The sequence below is a fragment of the Lepidochelys olivacea genome (assembly GCF_965140295.1).
Source record: "Lepidochelys olivacea isolate rLepOli2 genome assembly, chromosome: 14".
Lineage (NCBI taxonomy): Eukaryota > Metazoa > Chordata > Testudines > Cheloniidae > Lepidochelys > Lepidochelys olivacea.
Window position 1 is genome coordinate 40,926,760 of NC_140424.1, and position 18,259 is coordinate 40,945,018.

General features: G+C 51.5%; 2 protein-coding genes across 2 annotated transcripts; both read right to left on the reverse strand.

The window, feature by feature from the left end:
• Nucleotides 1-1,801: 1,801 nt before the first annotated feature.
• Nucleotides 1,802-16,444, reverse strand: LOC311530925 (zinc finger protein 707-like). Its single transcript, XM_084647987.1, has 6 exons — nt 16,254-16,444; nt 4,688-4,851; nt 4,418-4,505; nt 3,760-3,886; nt 3,131-3,237; nt 1,802-2,816 (listed from the first exon to the last, which is right to left on the reverse strand). Exons 3-6 carry the CDS (start codon nt 4,439-4,441, stop codon nt 2,517-2,519), a joined length of 558 nt encoding a protein of 185 aa, XP_084504113.1. The 5' UTR covers nt 4,442-4,505; nt 4,688-4,851; nt 16,254-16,444; the 3' UTR covers nt 1,802-2,516.
• Nucleotides 9,195-16,050, reverse strand: LOC311530225 (uncharacterized protein; the record flags this gene model as incomplete). The annotated part of the gene is made up of 4 exons (XM_084646691.1): nt 9,195-13,689; nt 13,978-14,091; nt 14,711-14,837; nt 16,039-16,050. 4 exons carry the CDS (start codon nt 16,048-16,050, stop codon nt 10,814-10,816), a joined length of 3,129 nt encoding a protein of 1,042 aa, XP_084502817.1. The 3' UTR covers nt 9,195-10,813.
• Nucleotides 16,445-18,259: the final 1,815 nt, after the last annotated feature.

Consider the following 18,259-nt stretch of genomic DNA (forward strand, 5'->3'; position numbering starts at 1 on the left):
AGAAATTGTTTTCCCTCCGGGGGTCCATGCAGCTGCAAAGGCCGTCATTGCACAGTGTGGGTTGTGTCAACGATATAATCATCAGGGAGCAATCAAACCACAAGTTATGGGACATAGCAAACTACCTGAGTACCCATTTGCTGTGGTCCAGATGGACTTCATGGATTTACCACCAGTGACAGGACGAAAACACTTGCTTGTCCTGGTTGACCTTTTTTCAGGGTGGGTTGAGGCGTTCCCCACATCCGTTTTGCTACGGATACTGAAAAGCAGATGCAGTATCCGTAGCAAAGTGTCTCCTCAAGGATATTATTCCCCGCTTTGGAGTAATGACTCGTTTGGAAAGTGACCAAGGACCCCATTTCACTTCCCAAATTATTCAGCATATAGCGAAAGCCTTAGGCATAAAACAGGCCTTGCATACCCCCTATCATCCACAAAGCTCAGGAAAAGTGGAAAGGGTGAATGGGCTGATCAAAACCCAATTAGCAAAGCTATGTGAGCAAACTGGATTACAGTGGCCTGAAGTGTTACCCATAGTGTTAACCAACCAGTATAATACAGCCCATAGGAAACACTGGCTGACACCGTTTGAAATTCTATTTGGCCGACCCTTGCCAATCCCCCTAACCAATACAAACGGATTTGTCCCAGCGAAAACGTCGTTAATGGCGGGACAAGATAAGTTGGCGGGTTACTGTCGCATGTTGCAAGATGCGTTAAGTGACGCGTGGGCCAAAGTAAAGGATGCCCAACCTTTACCACTTGATACTTGTGGACACACTCTTTTTCCAGGTAACTTTGTCTGTGTTAAAATCCATCGAAGGAAGCATTGCCTGGAACCACGGTGGTCGGCCCCTGCTCAAGTCCTTCTGACTACTCCGACTGCGGTAAAGATCGAGGGCATTGATAGATGGGTGCACTGCAGCCACTGTAAAAAGGTTCCTGCTCCAACGTCTCCAACGACTGCCATCACAACCGCCGCTCCTACATGAACTGTGTACCGGTCGGTCAGCGGGATCAGAAGCAGTTACAGAATTCTGGGACATTGGTTATACTGTTACAAATTGTACTGCCTTGTGTTTTGTTTGTAGTTGTTAGTGTTTACAATGTATGTACGGTTACGGGCATTAACCTGGAACCTTGCCCTAGGGAGTTGGGACAAAAACACGTTTTTACAATTAGCCCAAAATCTAACCAACTCCTGGAATGTTAGTGACTGTTGGGTGCGTTCCGACTTCTCCTCACATTCATTGCAAGGGTTCCCCATTTTGCCGGTTCCAGTACTCCTTGATTCTTGGCAAAATGGTTTGGCGTGGTACGGCCAAAAGGGAAAAAGGGGCAGGGGACCCATGGATTTTAGGAAGTGGATCCCAAACCATCGCCCAGACTTGCTTGTTAAGGCCCCCTTGTGCGTAGAGAAGAGGTCACTGCACTCCCAAGGTAAAACCACTCTGGGAAAATACCCAAAGACCTCCACTCTGGGAAAATTCCTCTGTGTAGGAATTGGTGAGCCCTTCAGCTGTCGTACTTGCTAGCATTAAAGTGCCTCATTTTATCTAAGAGTCCTGACTCTGTGTTTGTTTGGCTAATACAGAAGTCCAGGGAAGGCTCCCCCCCAACCCTAGACGGGAGGGAAACCCTTTTTCCCTAACACCATCAGGGGCACATTCACGTGCACATCTACCAATGTGATCTATGCCATCATGGGCCAGCAATGCCCCTCTGCCACGTACATTGGCCAAACCGGACAGTCTCTATGTAAAAGAATAAATGGACACAAATAAGACATCAGGAACGGTAACGTACAAAAGCCAGTAGGAGAACATTTCACTCTCCCTGGACATTCAATAACAGATTTAAAAGTAGCCATCCTTCAACCAAAAAACTTCAAACACAGACTTCAGAGAGAAACTCCAGAGCGACAATTCATTTGCAAACTTAACACCATCAATTTGGGCCTGAATAGGGACTGGGAGTGGCTGGCTCACTACAAAACCAATTTCCCTCTCTTGGTATTGACCCCTCCTCATCAGTCATTGGGAGTGGACCACGTCCATCCTGTGTGGATTCTCCCATTTTTAATGAGGTATGATCTCTGTCTGAAACTTTTCCCACAGTCTAAGCACTTGTGGGGTCTCTCTCCTGTGTGGATTATCTGATGATAAACAAGCTCTGAACTTCTTCTGAAAGTTTTCCCACAGTCCAAGCACTTATGGGGTCTCTCTCCTGTGTGGATTGCCTGATGTTTAACAAGGTGTGACCTCTGCATGAAACTTTTCCCACAGTCAGAGCACTTGTGGGGTGTCTCTCCTGTGTGGCTTTTCTAATGTGATGTTCATGCTGCCTTTAACTGAAACGTTTCCCACACTCGAGGCACTGAATGGGCTTCTCTCCAGTGTGGCTTCTCCCATGGTTATTAAGATCTGAGAGTTTATTGAAGTTTTTCCCACAGTCCAAGCATTGAAGGGGTTTCTCTCCAGTATGGATTGTCTGATGTGTCACAAGCCGTGATCTCACAATGAATCCTTTCCCACACTCAAGGCAGTGCCAGGGTGTCTCTTCCTTGGGATTTGTCTGCTGCGCTCTGGGATCTTCATCTCCTCCTCCACTGTTAAGAGATTCATCCACTTTGCTCCTGGGGAGGTTTCCCAGAAGCCTCTCTGACCTGTGCCAATTTCCCCAGGCTTCTCCCTCTTCCGTGCAGTCATAAAAATTCCCTTCAGCTCCTCCCACCAAGGGCCCCTGTGGTTGCACTTCTCCAGGGACTTCCTGATGACGATTCCCCTCCTCATTCTCACTCCCTCGCTCAGCACCTGCTGGGAGAGACTCAACTGAGACAGGAGTCATTGTGCAAGGGAGAGAGAGGAATAGCACCGAGGGAAACCCAACAGAAAGACTGAGCAATTGGATTCTGCCTCCACATCCCACCCAAACACTGACAAGGAAGGAAAGCTGGGAAACAAACTCCTGCAGCTAAGAGGCTGGGTGGAATGCCGTGAGCGATAACTGCTGACTACAGCCCTGTCCTGGCTGAGATGAGGAAGAATTGAGGGCGTTATTCACACCTTATTTGGGGATTCTCAAACTTTTCCTTCATTCCCCAGATGGTCTCTGTGTCAGTCCTCACCTGTGCGGGTGCATCCCTTCCTTCCTCACAGGCCTGGAGATCGGGCACCCACGGCTCGTCCCCTTGCTCCAGCTGGGTGATCAGCTCAGGTTTGGAAATGGGAACTCCTGTGCAGAGGGTGGAATCAGACCAGATCAGGGTGCATGGAGCATTGGTGGAGGATCTGTCACAAAGGACATTCCGTGAGTGGAACCTGTCCCTGTGCTCTGCTGGAGGAACGAGAAATCCAAGAGGATGGGAACAGGATCACTGAGCCCCCTTGCGCAGGGGGACTTTATTAGGGAGGTGAGTTGAATTATTACTACACCCTTACTAGGCGTTCCAGGATCTGTGTACTCTGAGGGCTTTGCTGACTCACACAAAGCTCTGGACTTAAACCCCTCCTCTTTATAAACCTGCAGACCCCAGAGCCCTCTCCATAGCTGGAGCTATTCCCAGGGAGGGGGGTCCGTTGGGTTTTGACTACCATGTCCTCCTGGAGGGGGCACGGAGATGCAAGTGTCTCTCATGGCAGCTGTGCATTATGGAACCCATTCGCCCCTGATCTCACTGACCAGGGAAGAAACTGACCAAATTCAGATACACAGGCCCCACGGCTTCCAATAACCGAGGGGACGGGAATCCCTTACCCAGCGAGGTCACCGTCTTGTAGTTCTCCTGCATGACGTCCCTGTAGAGGGCTCTCTGAGCGGGGTCCAGCAGAGCCTCCTGCCCCTGGGTGAAATACACAGCCACCTCCTCCAAGGTCACCGGCATCTGAAACAACAAGAGTCCCCCACTCAGCACCTGCTGCCCCAGCCACAATCCCACTAATCATGGCAAAGAAAGAAAAACGTGAAGCTGTGGGTGGGCCAGAGTAGCACAATCCCACAGGCACCCTGCTCAGAGCAGCCAGGAGGTTCCAGGGACTGGGAGACGGTGAGAGCTCCATGTCCCCACAGCACACGGAGAAGGGGAGGGTCTCCTCATTTCCCACACGCTTGCCAGCCACGGGCTGAGACGGGAAGCAGAGCTCTGAGCCGGGGACAGGGACAGGAATCCTGACAGCTTCCCTTCGTATTTCACAGCAGCCTCTGGCCAGTAAGGTCAGACTCCAGCATTGGGAGTTTGGACAATGTTCCCAGCCCTGTGTAAGGGGGTTATATCCTGTTTGAGAATTGGGGGAATGTCCCCTCCACCGCTCTCCTTCCAGCAATGGGCCTACTCAGAAAATCAGCAGGTTTCTCACACCCTGTTTCCTCCCTGCCTCTCCCTCACCCGCCCAGCAGCTCCCTGAAAATCCCCTACCTGAGCTGGCTCCATCACAGCCATTTCCCTTCTCTGTCTCCTGGAAGACTGGCCGATCTTTAGTGAAACGTGGACCTGATTCCTCAGCCTGTCGGGGCGAGAGGGAGGTTACAGAAGGGGCTTCTGTCCATGTCACACCCCGATTCCCCCCAGACTCTTCAGAGCCTCCCAGTAACAGCATCTCTTAGCCAAATGTTAAAAAAAGGGAAGAACCCAAAGGGCCACTTTGGGGGATTGGCCCCCATTGCAGTGTAAACCCCTCTCCCTTACCAATAGCTGGAGCCCTCTGGTGACAACACCTGATGAATGAGCTGCCCTGGACTCCCCAGGCAGCCCCCAGGGACAGGCAGGCAGAGACTGATCCCATTGGCCCATCCCCCTGCCTGAGCCAGCAGTGACTCCGGTCTCACTCTGGTGTGGCTGAGATCTGAATCCTGCAGGGAAATTAGACGAGAACCTCGGGCAGACCCCAACACTCATGAGACACTGACCCCACCAGCACGGGGGTGTCTGACAATAACACACTCGGAGCAGGGTGTGTGTGTGTGGGGGGGGGGGGGACACCCGGTTTTTGCTTTGTAGCTTCTGCACCCTGAGGGGTTAGTCCCCTGATCGCTCCCAAAGCTGGTTTGACCAGTTCCAGGAGAAGAGCTTCTCTCCGCCCCTCCCACCTCGTGTCCCATGGGGCGGAGAAGCTGCCTGGGCATCTCCCCCCGCCCGCCTCCCCACATCCCCCCTTTCCCTCGCTGTGCCCCCCACTCACATCTTCCCCCATTCCCGACCTCGCTCCCCTCAGCCCCGCAGTCCCCCGATCCTCCTCCATTGCCCCATCTTCCCTTCCGTGCACCCCTGCCCCCATCCCAGCCTGCCCCCGGCATCCCCTGCACCCGTCTCCGGCCCCTCTTTATCCTCCTCCCCCTGCAGCCCAGATGTGACGGGGGGGGGCCGCTGCAGGGGGGGATGGGAGGGTCTCTCTTACCTTGCCCCCGAGCGGGGCCCCCCGGGGCAGGGGCCGGGCCGGGAAGGGGCCCTGGCCGGGCTGGGGGCTCTGCCCTGGGAGAGGCTCCCGGGGAGCAGCGGGCAGGGCCCGGCTGGAGGTTCCCCTCTCCCGGCTGCAGCCCGGGCTCCGGGCTCCCAGCACCAGCCGCCGGGGCTCGGGGATCTCGCCGGGATCCAGAGTCCCCGCAGCGGCTGCGAGTCACTTCTGGGCCGGGCCTGAGCCCCGCGATCCTCCCCCCAAAGCCGCCCCCCAGCCGCTCCTGGGTCCTAGCGATCAACCCACAGTAATCCAGCCCCTGCCCCCTGGGGGCCCAACCGCCCCTGGGCTCGGGGAGCTTCTCCCAGCAGTAAGGGGTCATCCCGACTCGAAACTTCTCCTGTCAGCATTCAGTCTCGCTCGCAGCCTCCCTGCAGGACTGACCGGGCACCGGCCGCTGGCTGATCAGCCCGTCTGCGGCAAACTTCTCTCCATATTGGGCTGGCAGAGGCCTTGCTCTCACCGCCTCTCTGGTCACCGGCTACTGGCCCAAAACCTCTGGTTGTTTGAGCTGACTGGGCCAGATTTGCAGGGGGGAGCGAGGGAAGGCAAAAGGAGAGAGAGGAGAAGTGGGGGTGGCATAATTGTTTAGACAGAGGTGAAAGTAAGCCGGTCTGATCCAGTCTGGCGGACCCGGCAAGAGCCAGGACACCGCTGACTGCACCGGCAGGGGGCAGCTTCCCCAGGCCGGTGATGTGAAGGGCTCCAGGCACCGGAACCACAGCGGAGCCCTGGGCCCTTTAAATCGCCGCTGGAGCCCCGGGGGTCCCGGCTGCCGCTGCAGCTACTGCTCCTGCCCTGATTTCAAGGGCCCGAAGCTCCCAGCAGCTGCTCAGGTACCAGGGGGAGTTCAGGATTTAGCCAAAATGAAACTCAGTGGAGTTGAGGATGTCCGCTGGCTCCCCTTCTCTGGTTTGCCCTGCTGAGCGTGTCTTTCAAGACCAGGATGATGAAAGCCCAACAGTGCCATGCTGGGGCCCAGGAGACAGCGGGTGTGAGACATACCCCAGGGTACAATCTGGACTGTTGAACTGCTTAATTCTCCATCCCAGGGCATGTTTTACACTGCTTCCCAGGCTGGATAAAAATCAATGAGTTAAACAAAAATCAGTGTTTTTATTTAAATTGGATTTTTTTTTTGATAAAATGCTTTTTGAGGAAAAAACTTATTTAAAGATACTTTTAATTAAGATACATTATAGCTCAAAGATATCTCATCATGGAATAGGGATTGTAAATTCTAATTCTATAGTATGAGACAATATATTCATGGAATGTTTAAGAAAAGTTTTGTACATGAGTTCCAATAGTTGATGGATTAGGGACCCAATTTTATGGGATTCCACAGCCTTCTGTATAGATTATTTAGGTTAATCTTTCCATTTACCCAATGGGACTCAGTGCTCAGTCTAGAAGATCCCATCAGAGATGCTTAGTTTCCCAGTTCTCAAACTGTGGCTTTGTGTCTCCAGAGGTAACATGTTTGTGAACAGCCAAAATGTTTTAAAATCAATTAATATAGAGAGGTGAGAAATAACAGACCTCACCTCTATTGTCCCCCTGCAAATTTCTGTACACAGAGTCAATCCCTTACCTCTCTCCAAAAGTGCAAAGTTTCAAAAAGTTGAATGAATAGAAGACTGTTGGAGGCGGAATAAATCTGGACAAGGAGAAGAAGTTTGGAGATAAATGTGAGAAACGATGGACATATGCTTTTCTGTTAAAATATTATATCTTTCCTGTTGAAGAAAAAAATCCAGAATACTTAACGTGGTTGTTTTAGTGAAATAAAACAATTTAAACGTCTGTCTGGTGATGTTCTCCTCCACAGGGTGGCATGAATGAAATAACCAAACAATGAAATAACCAAATGCAAATAAATGAAATGAAATAACCAAACAATCATTCATTGTCTGATTTAGCTTTAAAACTAACCTCAAAATTTTGCAAATAAATCGGTGTTTTAAAATGTATAGTGTGTACCTTCTAAAAATGCAACCTACATCTATCTCTGAGTTGTGTAGAATATCATGGAGCAGGTCCTCAAGGAATCAATTCTGAAGCACTTAGAGGAAAGTGATCAGGAACAGTCAGCATGGATTCACCAAGGGCAAGTCATGCCTGACTAATCTAATTGCCTTCTATGACGAGATAACTGGCTCTGTGGATGAAGGGAAAGCAGTGGACGTGGTGTTCCTTGACTTTAGCAAAGCTTTTGACACTGTCTCCCACAGTCTTCTTGTCAGCAAGTTAAAGAAGTTTCGGCTGGACAAATGCACTATAAGGTGGGTAGAAAATTGGCTAGATTGTCGGGCTCAATGGGGAGTAATCAATGGCTCCATGTCTAGTTGGCAGACAGTATCAAGCAGAGTGCCCCAAGGGTAGCTCCTGGGGCCGGTTTTCTTCAATATCTTCATTAATGATCTGGAGGATGGTGTGGATTGCACCCTCAGCAAGTTTGCAGATGACACTAAACTGGGAGGAGTGGTAGATATGCTGGAGGGTAGTGATAGGATACAGAGGGACCTAGACAAATTGGAGGATTGGGTCAAAAGAAATCTGATGAGGTTCAACAAGGACAAGTGCAGAGTCCTGCACTTAGGACGGAAGAATCCAATGCACCGCTACAGAGTAGGGACCGAATGGCTAGGCAGCAGTTCTGCAGAAAAGGACCTAGGGGTGACAGTGGACGAGAAGCTGGATATGAGTGAACAGTGTGCCCTTGTAGCCAAGGCCAATGGCATTTTGGGATGTATAAGCAGGGGGATTGGCAGCAGATCGAGGGACGTGATCGTTCCCCTCTATTCGACATTGGTGAGGCCTCATCTGGAGTACTGTGTCCAGTTTTGGGCCCCACACTACAAGAAGGATGTGGAAATATTGGAGAGAGTCCAGCGGAGGGCAACAAAAATGATTAGGTGACTGGAACACAAGACTTACGAGGAGAGGCTGAGGGATCTGGGATTATTTAGTCTACAGAAGAGAAGAATGAGGGGAGATTTGACAGCTGCTTTCAACTACCTGAGAGGTGATTCCAAAGAGGATGGTTCTAGACTATTCTCAGTGATAGAAAATGACAGGACAAGGAGTAATGGTCTCAAGTTGCAGTGGGGGAGATTTAGGTTGGATATTAGGAAAAACTTTTTCACTAGAAGGGTGGTGAAACACTGGAATGCGTTACCTAGGGAGGGGGTGGAATCTCCTTCCTTAGAAGTTTTTAAGGTCAGGCTTGACAAAGCCCTTGCTGGGATGATGTAACTAGGGATTGGTCCTGCTTTGAGCAGGGGGTTGGACTAGATGACCTCCTGAGGTCCCTTCCAACCCTGATATTCTAGGATTCTATGATCTATTAAGATTATAAAAACCAAGAATGCACTTTTCTGTAGAATACCATGATTAAATTGAGTCTTCCAGACTAGTGGTTTAAATCAAATCCACCCTGCTGCATCGCTGTGTAAACAACAAACCCCTCCACGCTCTGCTCACACACAGCCACTGGCTGCACTGTACTGACTGTGACTAGCCAGACACTCATGAAGTTACTAAAGGCAACATCAGCCACTTTTCTACTCCCAGCCTTGCACCCCCGGAATCTGCATCTTGGACTGCTCAGTCTGTTCACTCTGCTGGACAAACTCAATAATTAGTGGGTCACATCCCCCCCGACAAAGGGGTCGGATTAGGTCGTAGCCTTGTTCTCTCAAGTCAAATCCCCCAAACACTTCAAGGAAAACACACAGGTCCAGACAAAACACTAAAATCAGTTTATTAACTGGAACAAGGAGGTTTTCAGGGATCACAAGGGAGAAAGATGTGAAAGGTCAGAACTAGTTAAATCTATACAGTTAAAACATGCATTTTAAATCGTAAATTTGACCAATCTAAGGAAAATGCAAAGCAAGCAGGTTTTCGCACCCCGCCCGCTATTGCAAGCGGTTCACAGTTCTTCGTACCCAGGAGGGATTTCCTTCCCGCCTTGGTGCATCCTCCCCAGTCCAAGGCCTCTGTGGCCTTTCAAGGCATATCCTTGATTTCTGTAAAGATGGGAGAGGAGAGGTGAAAATGGAGGCAATTCTCCCTTCTGCTTTTATACCATTCTCTTCTTTGAGATTCAAGCTCCAGCCAGGGGGCAGGCAACAATCAGTCTGTGGCCAAAGTGAGCATCCAGCCGTCCTTCTGGTGAATTGTAACTCTCTTGTTCACAGCTCCACAGCTGGTGAATGGCCAGCTAAGCAATTAAGGGCCACTTAGCACCTAGCTGGTCTGCAGGTACCATTGTCTCTAAAGAGTGAGTCTTCATTCTGGGCGTTTTCCAGCTTTCCAGCATGTAACAAATGTACAGCAAACTCTCAGAGCTCCATGGACAGCGCTGATAGACACATTTCAACAGGACAATAATATTCACCACTTGATAACTTTTCCTAGGATACTTCACAAGACATACTTTGGAGAAGATTTATCCTTCTGTAAACGTGGTGGCCATAAGAGTGTAGACCAGTGGTTCTCAAAAGTGTTTCACTGGCCCCCCCTTCTTTGTGTGTGTGGTCATTTACGCCCCCGCCCTCACAAGCACATATATGGCCACCCAGCTCTAAAGGCAGAGTCGCTGCTGGCAATGCGCCCGGCTCTGAAGGCCTCCAGCAGCAGCACAGAAGTAAGGGTGACCGAGTGAAAAGTGATATTCGTCAACATCACTGTTCACAGCAGACTTATCACCCCATTGCCACCCTGATTTCTGCCTTGCTGCTCCACCTGGCTTTTGAGAGCCTGAGCATTTATCCCCAACTCCCAGATAGGCCAGGTCCTTCTTCAAGAGTCCCAGCCAGAGGTCACGCCTCCCTTGACATATTCCTGTGCCTCCATTGGGAGGACATGCCCCACAGTTTGAGAATTACTAGTGTAGACAGTCACCGTTGCGATCGGAACCCAAGATGGTAACACCTGCTCCTTTCTGTCTGCGGGATCCCCAGAGAAAATGTCCGAGCAGGAGAGAGGAACAGATCTCACTGATATTAACCTTGCAAAACACATTTTGGTGATTTCAGCTATAAACATTCCCTCCATCCTTCAGCCCCTAACCCCAGTGATTTCAAGGAGAGGGAGCTGGAATTGGGCAGGTGACATGAGCGATGGGTATAATCTCTGAATTAACAGAATACAGGAACCCTTTCCATAAATTGTTAACCTCTAAAAACATATAGCTAAACATAGACCAGGACAGTTACCCCTCTTCCAAGTCTTTAACATGTTTACATTTTAAACTCTAGCTTCATGAAGGTGGAAACACTTTTAAAATCTCATTCTAAAAGTTGAATCTGAGTCAATTACATACAAGTTGCTTAACCCTTTCTTACCATGTGTCAAAGAAATTTAAATCTTGTGTGGATTCTTCCATGTTTAACGAGGTCTGACGTCCGTATGAAACTTTTCCCACATTCCAAGCACTTGTGGGGTCTCTCTCCTGTATGGATTTTCTGATGATAACCAAGGGCTGATTTGCAAGTGAAACTTTTCCCACAGTCCAAGCACTTGTGGGGTCTCTCTCCTGTGTGGCTTTTCTGATGATAACCAAGGCCTGAACTCGAAGTGAAACTTTTCCCACAGTCCAAGCACTTGTGGGGTCTCTCTCCCGTGTGGCTTTTCTGATGATAACCAAGGCCTGAACTCGAAGGGAAACTTTTCCCACAGTCCAAGCACTTGTGGGGTCTCTCTCCTGTGTGGCTTTTCTGATGATAACCAAGGCCTGAACTCGAAGTGAAACTTTTCCCACAGTCCAAGCACTTGTGGGGTCTCTCTCCTGTGTGGACGGCCTGATGATGAACAAGGCCTGATTTCCCCTTGAAACTTTTCCCACAGTCCAAGCACTTGTGGGGTCTCTCTCCTGTGTGGCTTTTCTGATGATAACCAAGGCCTGAACTTGAAGTGAAAGTTTTCCCACAGTCCAAGCACTTGTGGGGTCTCTCTCCTGTGTGGCTTTTCTGATGATAACCAAGGCCTGAACTCGAAGTGAAACTTTTCCCACAGTCCAAGCACTTGTGGGGTCTCTCTCCTGTGTGGACGGCCTGATGACGAACAAGGCCTGATTTCCCCTTGAAACTTTTCCCACACTGCAAGCACTTGTGGGGTCTCTCTCCTGTGTGGACTGCCTGATGACGAACAAGGTCTGATTTCCCCTTGAAACTTTTCCCACACTGCAAGCACTTGTGGGGCCTCTTTCCTCTGTGGACTGCCTGATGTTGAACAAGGGTTGACCTTAGTATGAAACTTTTCCCACAGTCCAACCACTTGTGGGGTCTCTCTCCTGTGTGGATTGCCTGATGATGAACAAGGTCTGATTTCCGCTTGAAACTTTTCCTACAGTGCAAGCACTTGTGGGGTCTCTCTCCTGTGTGGACTGCCTGATGACGAACAAGGTCTGATTTCCCCTTGAAACTTTTCCCACAGTGCAAGCACTTGTGGGGTCTCTCTCCTGTGTGGCTTTTCTGATGATAACCAAGGCCTGAACTCGAAGTGAAACTTTTCCCACAGTCCAAGCACTTGTGGGGTCTCTCTCCTGTGTGGGTTTTCTGATGATTACCAAGGCCTGAACTCGAAGTGAAACTTTTCCCACAGTCCAAGCACTTGTGGGGTCTCTCTCCTGTGTGGATTGCCTGATGATTAACAAGCTCTGACCGCCATCTGAAACTTTTCCCACAGACCAAGCACTTGTGGGGTTTTTCTCCTTTGTGAATTCTTTTATGTTTAAGAAGGTAAGATTTCTGCATGAAAATTTTCCCACAGTCCAAGCACTTATGGGGCGTCTTTCCTGTGTGGACTGCCTGATGTTGAAGAAGGGTTGACCTTAGTTTGAAACTTTTCCCACAGTCCAAGCACTTGTGGGGTCTCTCTCCTGTGTGGCTTTTCTCATGATAAGCAAGGCCTGATTTCCCCTTGAAACTTTTTCCACACTCCAAGCACTTGTGGGGTCTCTCTCCTGTGTGGCTTTTCTGATGATAACCAAGGGCTGATCTCCAAGTGAAACTTTTCCCACAGTCCAAGCACTTGTGGGGTCTCTCTGCTGTGTGGCTTTTCTGGTGATAACTAAGGGCTGATGTCGAAGTGAAACTTTTTCCGCAGTCCAAGCACTTGTGGGGTCTATCTCCACTGTGGATTCTCTGATGATTAACAAGGCTTGAGCTCACTGTGAAACTTTTCCCACACTCCAAACACTTATGGGATCTTTCTCCTTTGTGAATTGTTTTATGTTTAAGAACGTCTGATTTCCGCTTGAAACTTTTCCCACAGTCCAAGCACTTGTGGGGTCTCTCTTCTGTGTGGACTGCCTGATGTTGAACAAGGTCTGACCTGTGTATGAAACTTTTCCCACAATCCAGGCATTTATGGAGTCTCTCTCCTGTGTGGACTGCCTGATGTTTAACAAGGTGTGACCTGTGTATGAAACTTTTCCCACAATCCAAGCATTTATGGGGTCTCTCTCCTGTGTGGACTGCCTCATGAATAACAAGGTCTGACCTCCATATAAAGCTTTTCCCACAGTCCAAGCACTTGTGGGGTTTTTCTCCTTTGTGAATTCTTTTATGTTTAAGAAGGCATGATTTCTGCATGAAACTTTTCCCACAGTCCAAGCACTTATGGGGTCTCTCTCCTGTGTGGATTGCCTGATGACGAACAAGGTCTGATTTCTGCTTGAAACTTTTCCCACAGTCCAAGCACTTGTGGGGTCTCTCTTCTGTGTGGCTTTTCTCATGTGAATCTAGTGCTGACTTTGAACTGAAACATTTCCCGCATTCAACGCATTGAATGGGCTTGTCTACAGTGTGGCTTCTCCCATGGTCATTGAGATCTGTGCGCTTATTGAAGCTTTCCCCACTGTCCAAGCATTGAAATGGTTTCTCTCCCGTATGGACTGTCTGATGTGTAACAAGTTGTGATCTCACAATGAATCCTTTCCCACACTCAAGGCAGTGCCAGAGTGTCTCTTCCTTGGGATTTGTCTGCTGCTCTCTGGGATTCTTGTCTCCACCCCCACCGTTAAGAGATTCATCCACTTTCTTCCTGGGTTGGTTTATCAGAAGCCTCTCTGACCTGTGCCAATTTCCCCAGGCTTCTCCCTGATTCCAGCAATGGGAAAAATTCCCTTCAGCTCTTCCCAAAAAGGTCCCCTGTGGTTCCACTTCCCCAGGAACTGCCTCATGATGATTCCCCTCCTTCTTCTCACTCCCTCGCTCAGCACCTGCTGGGAGAGACACAATCCAGAGAGGAGTCATTGTGCTGGGGAGAAAGAGGAATAGCACTGAGGGAAAAGCCAACACAAAGACTGAGCAGTTGCATTCTGCCTCCACATCCCACCCAAACACTTACAAGAAAGGAGAGACAGAAAGGGTGGAATGGTGTGAGGAATATCTGCTGACCATAGCCCTGCTCTCGGTGAGATGAAGAAGAACTGAGGGCGTTACTCACATCATATTTTGGGATTCTCAACTTTTTCCTTCATTCCCTAGATGGTTTCTCTGTCAGTCCTCACCTTTGCTGGTGCATCTCAGAAGCCTTCTGTCCTTGAAATCCTGGAGATCGGACACCCACAGCTCTTCCCCTCGTTCCAGCCGGGCGATAAGCTCAGGTTTGGGAATGGGAAATCCTGTGCAGAAGGTGAAATGTGTCCAGATCAGGGTGCATGGACCATCGGTGGAGGATTTGTCACAAAGGACATTCCGTGAGTGGAACCTGTCCCTGTGCTCTGCTGGAGGAACTTGGAATCCAAGAGGATGGGAACAGGGTCACTGAGCCCCCTTACGCAGAGGACATTGTCTGGGGAGGTGAGTTGAATTATTACTACACCCTCACTAGGCGTTCCCAGGATCTGTGCGCTCTGGGGGCCTTGCTGACTCACACAATGGTCTCGACTTCAGCCTGCCTCTTTCTAAACCTGCAGAGCCCAGAGCCCTCCCCATGCCTGGAGCTATTCCCAAGGAGGGAGATGAACAGAGATTGTATGTGCAGCCAAGAAACAATACAGAGAAGAAAAAACAATGCGGATTTATGCCCCTTTGAAAGCTGGAGGGGTGGGGATGGTTTAGCTTGTCCATTGAGTTTTGACTCCCGTGTCCCAGTGGAGAGGGCACTGAAATGCATGTATTTCTCACATGGCAGCTGTGCATTATGGATCCCATTCGCCTCTGCTGTAACTGACCAGGGAAAAACCTCACCACATTAAGACACCACAGCTTCTAATAACTGAGGGGACGGGAATCCCTTACCCAGCGAGGTCACCGTCTCATAGTTCTCCTGCATGACGTCTCTGTAGAGGGCTCTCTGAGCGGGGTCCAGCAGAGCCCCCTGCCCCTGGGTGAAATAAATAGCCACCTCCTCGAAGGTCACCGGCATCTGAAACACCAAGAGTCCCCCACTCAGCACCTGCTGCCCCAGCCACAATCCAACTACTCATGGGAAAGGAAAAAAAAACATGAAGCTGTGGGAGGGCCAGAGTAGCAGAATCCCACCCACACCCTGCTCAGAGCAGCCAGGAGGCTTCAGGGGGCGGAGAAGGTGAGAGCTCCCTGTCCGCCCCAGCACAAGGAGCACGGCAGGATATTCTCATTTCCCACACGCCTGCCAGCCACAGACTGGGACAGGAAGCAGAGCTCTGAGCCGGGGACAGGGACAGGAATCCTGACAGCTTCCCTTCATATTTCACAGCAGCCCCAGGCAAGTGGGTTCAGGATCCAGCGCTGGGAGCCTGGAAAATGTTCCCAGCCCTGCCGAGGTGGTTATATCCTGCCTGAGAAATGGGGGAATGTCCCCTTCCCCTTTCCCTGCCACAATAGGCCTACTTAGTAAATCAGTAGGTTAATCAAACCCTCTCTCCTCCCTCCACCGCCCAGCAGCTCCCTGAAAATCCCCTACCTGAGCTGGCTCCAACACAGCCATTTCCCTTCTCTGTCCCCTGGAAGACTGGCCGATCTTTGGTGAAACGTGGTCCTGATTCCTCAGCCTGTCGGGGCGAGAGGGAGGTTACAAAAGGGGCATCTGTCCGTGTCTCACCCCAATTCCCCCCAGACTCTTCAGATCCTCCCAGTAACAGCATCTCTGAGCCAAATGCTAAAGAAAAGGGAAGAACCAAAAGGGCCACTTTGGGAGATTTCCCCCCATTGCAGTGTAAACCCCTCTGCCTTAACAATACCTGCAGACCTCTGGTGGTGTCACCTGAAGATTGAGCTGCCCTGGACTCCCCCGGCAGCCCCCAGGGACAGGCAGGAAGAGGCTTAACCCAATTGGCCCATCCGCGCACCCCCCTGCCTGAGACAGCAGTGACTCCGGTCTGACTCTGGTGTGGCTGAGATCTGAACCCTACAGGGAAATCAGACCACGGCCCTGGGCAGCCCCCAACACTCAGGGCACACAGACCCCACCACCACAGGGGTGTCTGACAATAATACACTCAGAGCGGGGTGGGGGGTTTGGGTTTTTTCCTTGTAGCTTCTGCACCCTGAGGGGTTAGTCCCCTGATCACTCCCAAAGCTGAGAAGAGCTTCTCTCCGCCCGCCTGCCCACATCCCCCCTTTCCCTCGCTGTGCCCCCCACTCACATCCTCCCCCATTCCCGACCTCGCTCCCCTCAGCCCCACAGTCTCCCGATCCTCCTCCATTGCCCCATCTTCCCTTCCGTGCACCCCTGCCCCCATCCCAGCCTGCCCCCGGCATCCCCTGCACCGGCCTCCGGCCCCTCTTTATCCTCCTCCCCCAGCAGCCCAGATGTGACGAGGGGGGCCGCTCCAAGGGGGGATGGGAGGGTCTCTCTTACCTTCCCCCCGAGCGGGGCCCCCCGGGGCAGGGGCCGGGCCGGGAAGGGGCCCTGGCCGGGCTGGGGGCTCTGCCCTGGGAGAGGCTCCCGGGGAGCAGCGGGCAGGGCCCGGCTGGAGGTTCCCCTCTCCCGGCTGCAGCCCGGGCTCCGGGCTCCCAGCACCAGCCGCCGGGGCTCGGGGATCTCGCCGGGAGCCAGAGTCCCCGCAGCGGCTGCGAGTCACTTCCTGGGCCGGGCCTGAGCCCCGCGATCGCTCCCCCCAGAGCCGCCCCCCAGCCGCTCCTGGGTCCTAGTGATCAACTCACCGAATATCAGCATCCCTGTGCCCGGCTCCTGTTACACTCACAGGCTCCAAGGTCACAAGGGACCATCATGAGCATCTTGCCCAGGGGTTCTCACCACCAAATTTGGTGGCCTCAGAGTGTGGCCAGCAACTCTCGCTGGTGCCCGCTCTCACACTTGCCCCTATAATCTAATTAACTTTAGTAGAAACCAATCAATATGCACAGAGGTAAGAGGGGGGAACACTCCCCCTAGTGTGGGGAACTTTTCTGCCTTCTACCGAGCACCAGAGGAACTGGCAAGCAAAAGGATCTGAGTCCTTTACCCAGAGGCCTGCATGACATCGAGGACCCCTCCCCTCTCCCCCGCCAGCCTGCTTCCACTCGGGACCCGTAACCCCAAGGCTGGGCCCAGGGCTCCTGAGGTGCTCGACCCCCAATCTTGTGATCACTCAGGAAAGCTGTCCCCACTGTGGGGTGTTCTCTCCACTCTGGATGCTTCCTTGATCATTGCACAGAGTTAAGAACAAATACAATTTATTAAACAGCAAGTAATATAAAAATAAAGAGAAAAGTGGAAAAGATGAAAGGAAAACATGTCACCTCGCTCTGTGGGGGGGAACCCCAAACAACCCTCTCTGGAATGCCAGGGCACTTCACAGTCTGTCCCTCCCACGTCCCAGTCCTCCTGCCCAGGCCCTGGCTGTGCTGCAGGCATGCCCAGGGTTAGACACTAACTCTGGTGTTGGCCTCAGGCTCTAGGTGGCAGGACCCTTCTTCCTAGCATCAGCTGCTTCCTGTCAGGGTTATGATCCCCCACCCAGTCTGGCCTGCAAGGCCTCTTGGCTGAGGGCCTCTCCTTCCCCTGGGCCCTTTGCCCAGGGTCCCCTTCGCTCACTGCTCCCGGCTGCTCCAGTTTCCCTCTGCCTCCAGCCCAGCCCAGCCCTCCTCTCTCCTTAGCCCCTCCTGCTCTGCTCTAGCCCAGCCAGCTCCAGCTGACACAAAGGAGAGGACCTGGCTGCTGACTCCCTCATTGGCCTGCCTGCCCTGTCAATCAGGCTGAACTACAGCATTGCCCCTCCCCCACCCCCACCCCCATCAGTCTCAGGGTCTTCATTTCTCATTGGCCCTCCCCCTTTCTTTTGGTGTTCGGGGAAGGCCTAAGTAATGGCCAACCCATTAAGTTTCAGTAAGGGGCCAACAATCCCCTTACTCCTATAAACATGAAAATCATAGTTTCTTTATTGGCAGTTAGTAAATCCGCTGCTGTGAAAAACGGTATTTCTACGTTTGCTAAAAATTTTTTCAACCTCTCAGCTAGCGACTCGGGTTGCCAATTTGGAAATATTTTAAAAATGGACACTCAAGTCGGAATGCTGCAACCTCCCCTGCCCCGCCTCTTCCCCCCAAGGTCCCATCCCTGCCCCACCTCTTCCCTCCAAGGCCCTGCTCCGACTCCACCTCTTCCTCCAAGGGTCTACCCGCCCTCCACTTCTCTTTCCCCCTTCCCTGCCTAGGTCAGGAAGGGCTTGTCTGTGGAGCCGGGGCTGGGAGCTGCAGCTGCCCAGTGCAGGTAGGAGGCAGCCCCGGCTGAGTTGGGTCTAATGGGAGTGATGACCCAGTGCCTCCCCACCCGCAGTAACTCGACTTTGGCTGTCCGGTCAGTAGATGTGATCGGACACTGTCAGGTCCCCTTTTCCACTGGACTTCATGGTTGAAAACCGG

What these genes read in the sequence shown, in the direction of transcription:
- LOC311530925 (XM_084647987.1), bottom strand. Translation starts at nt 4,441, where the DNA reads ATGGCTGTGATGGAGCCAGCTCAG. An exon ending in CTGTGATGGAGCCAGCTCAG is followed by an intron (nt 3,887 to 4,417) that starts GTAGGGGATTTT and finishes TTGTTGTTTCAG; the next exon opens with ATGCCGGTGACCTTGGAGGA. An exon ending in CAAGACGGTGACCTCGCTGG is followed by an intron (nt 3,238 to 3,759) that starts GTAAGGGATTCC and finishes CCCTCTGCACAG; the next exon opens with GAGTTCCCATTTCCAAACCT.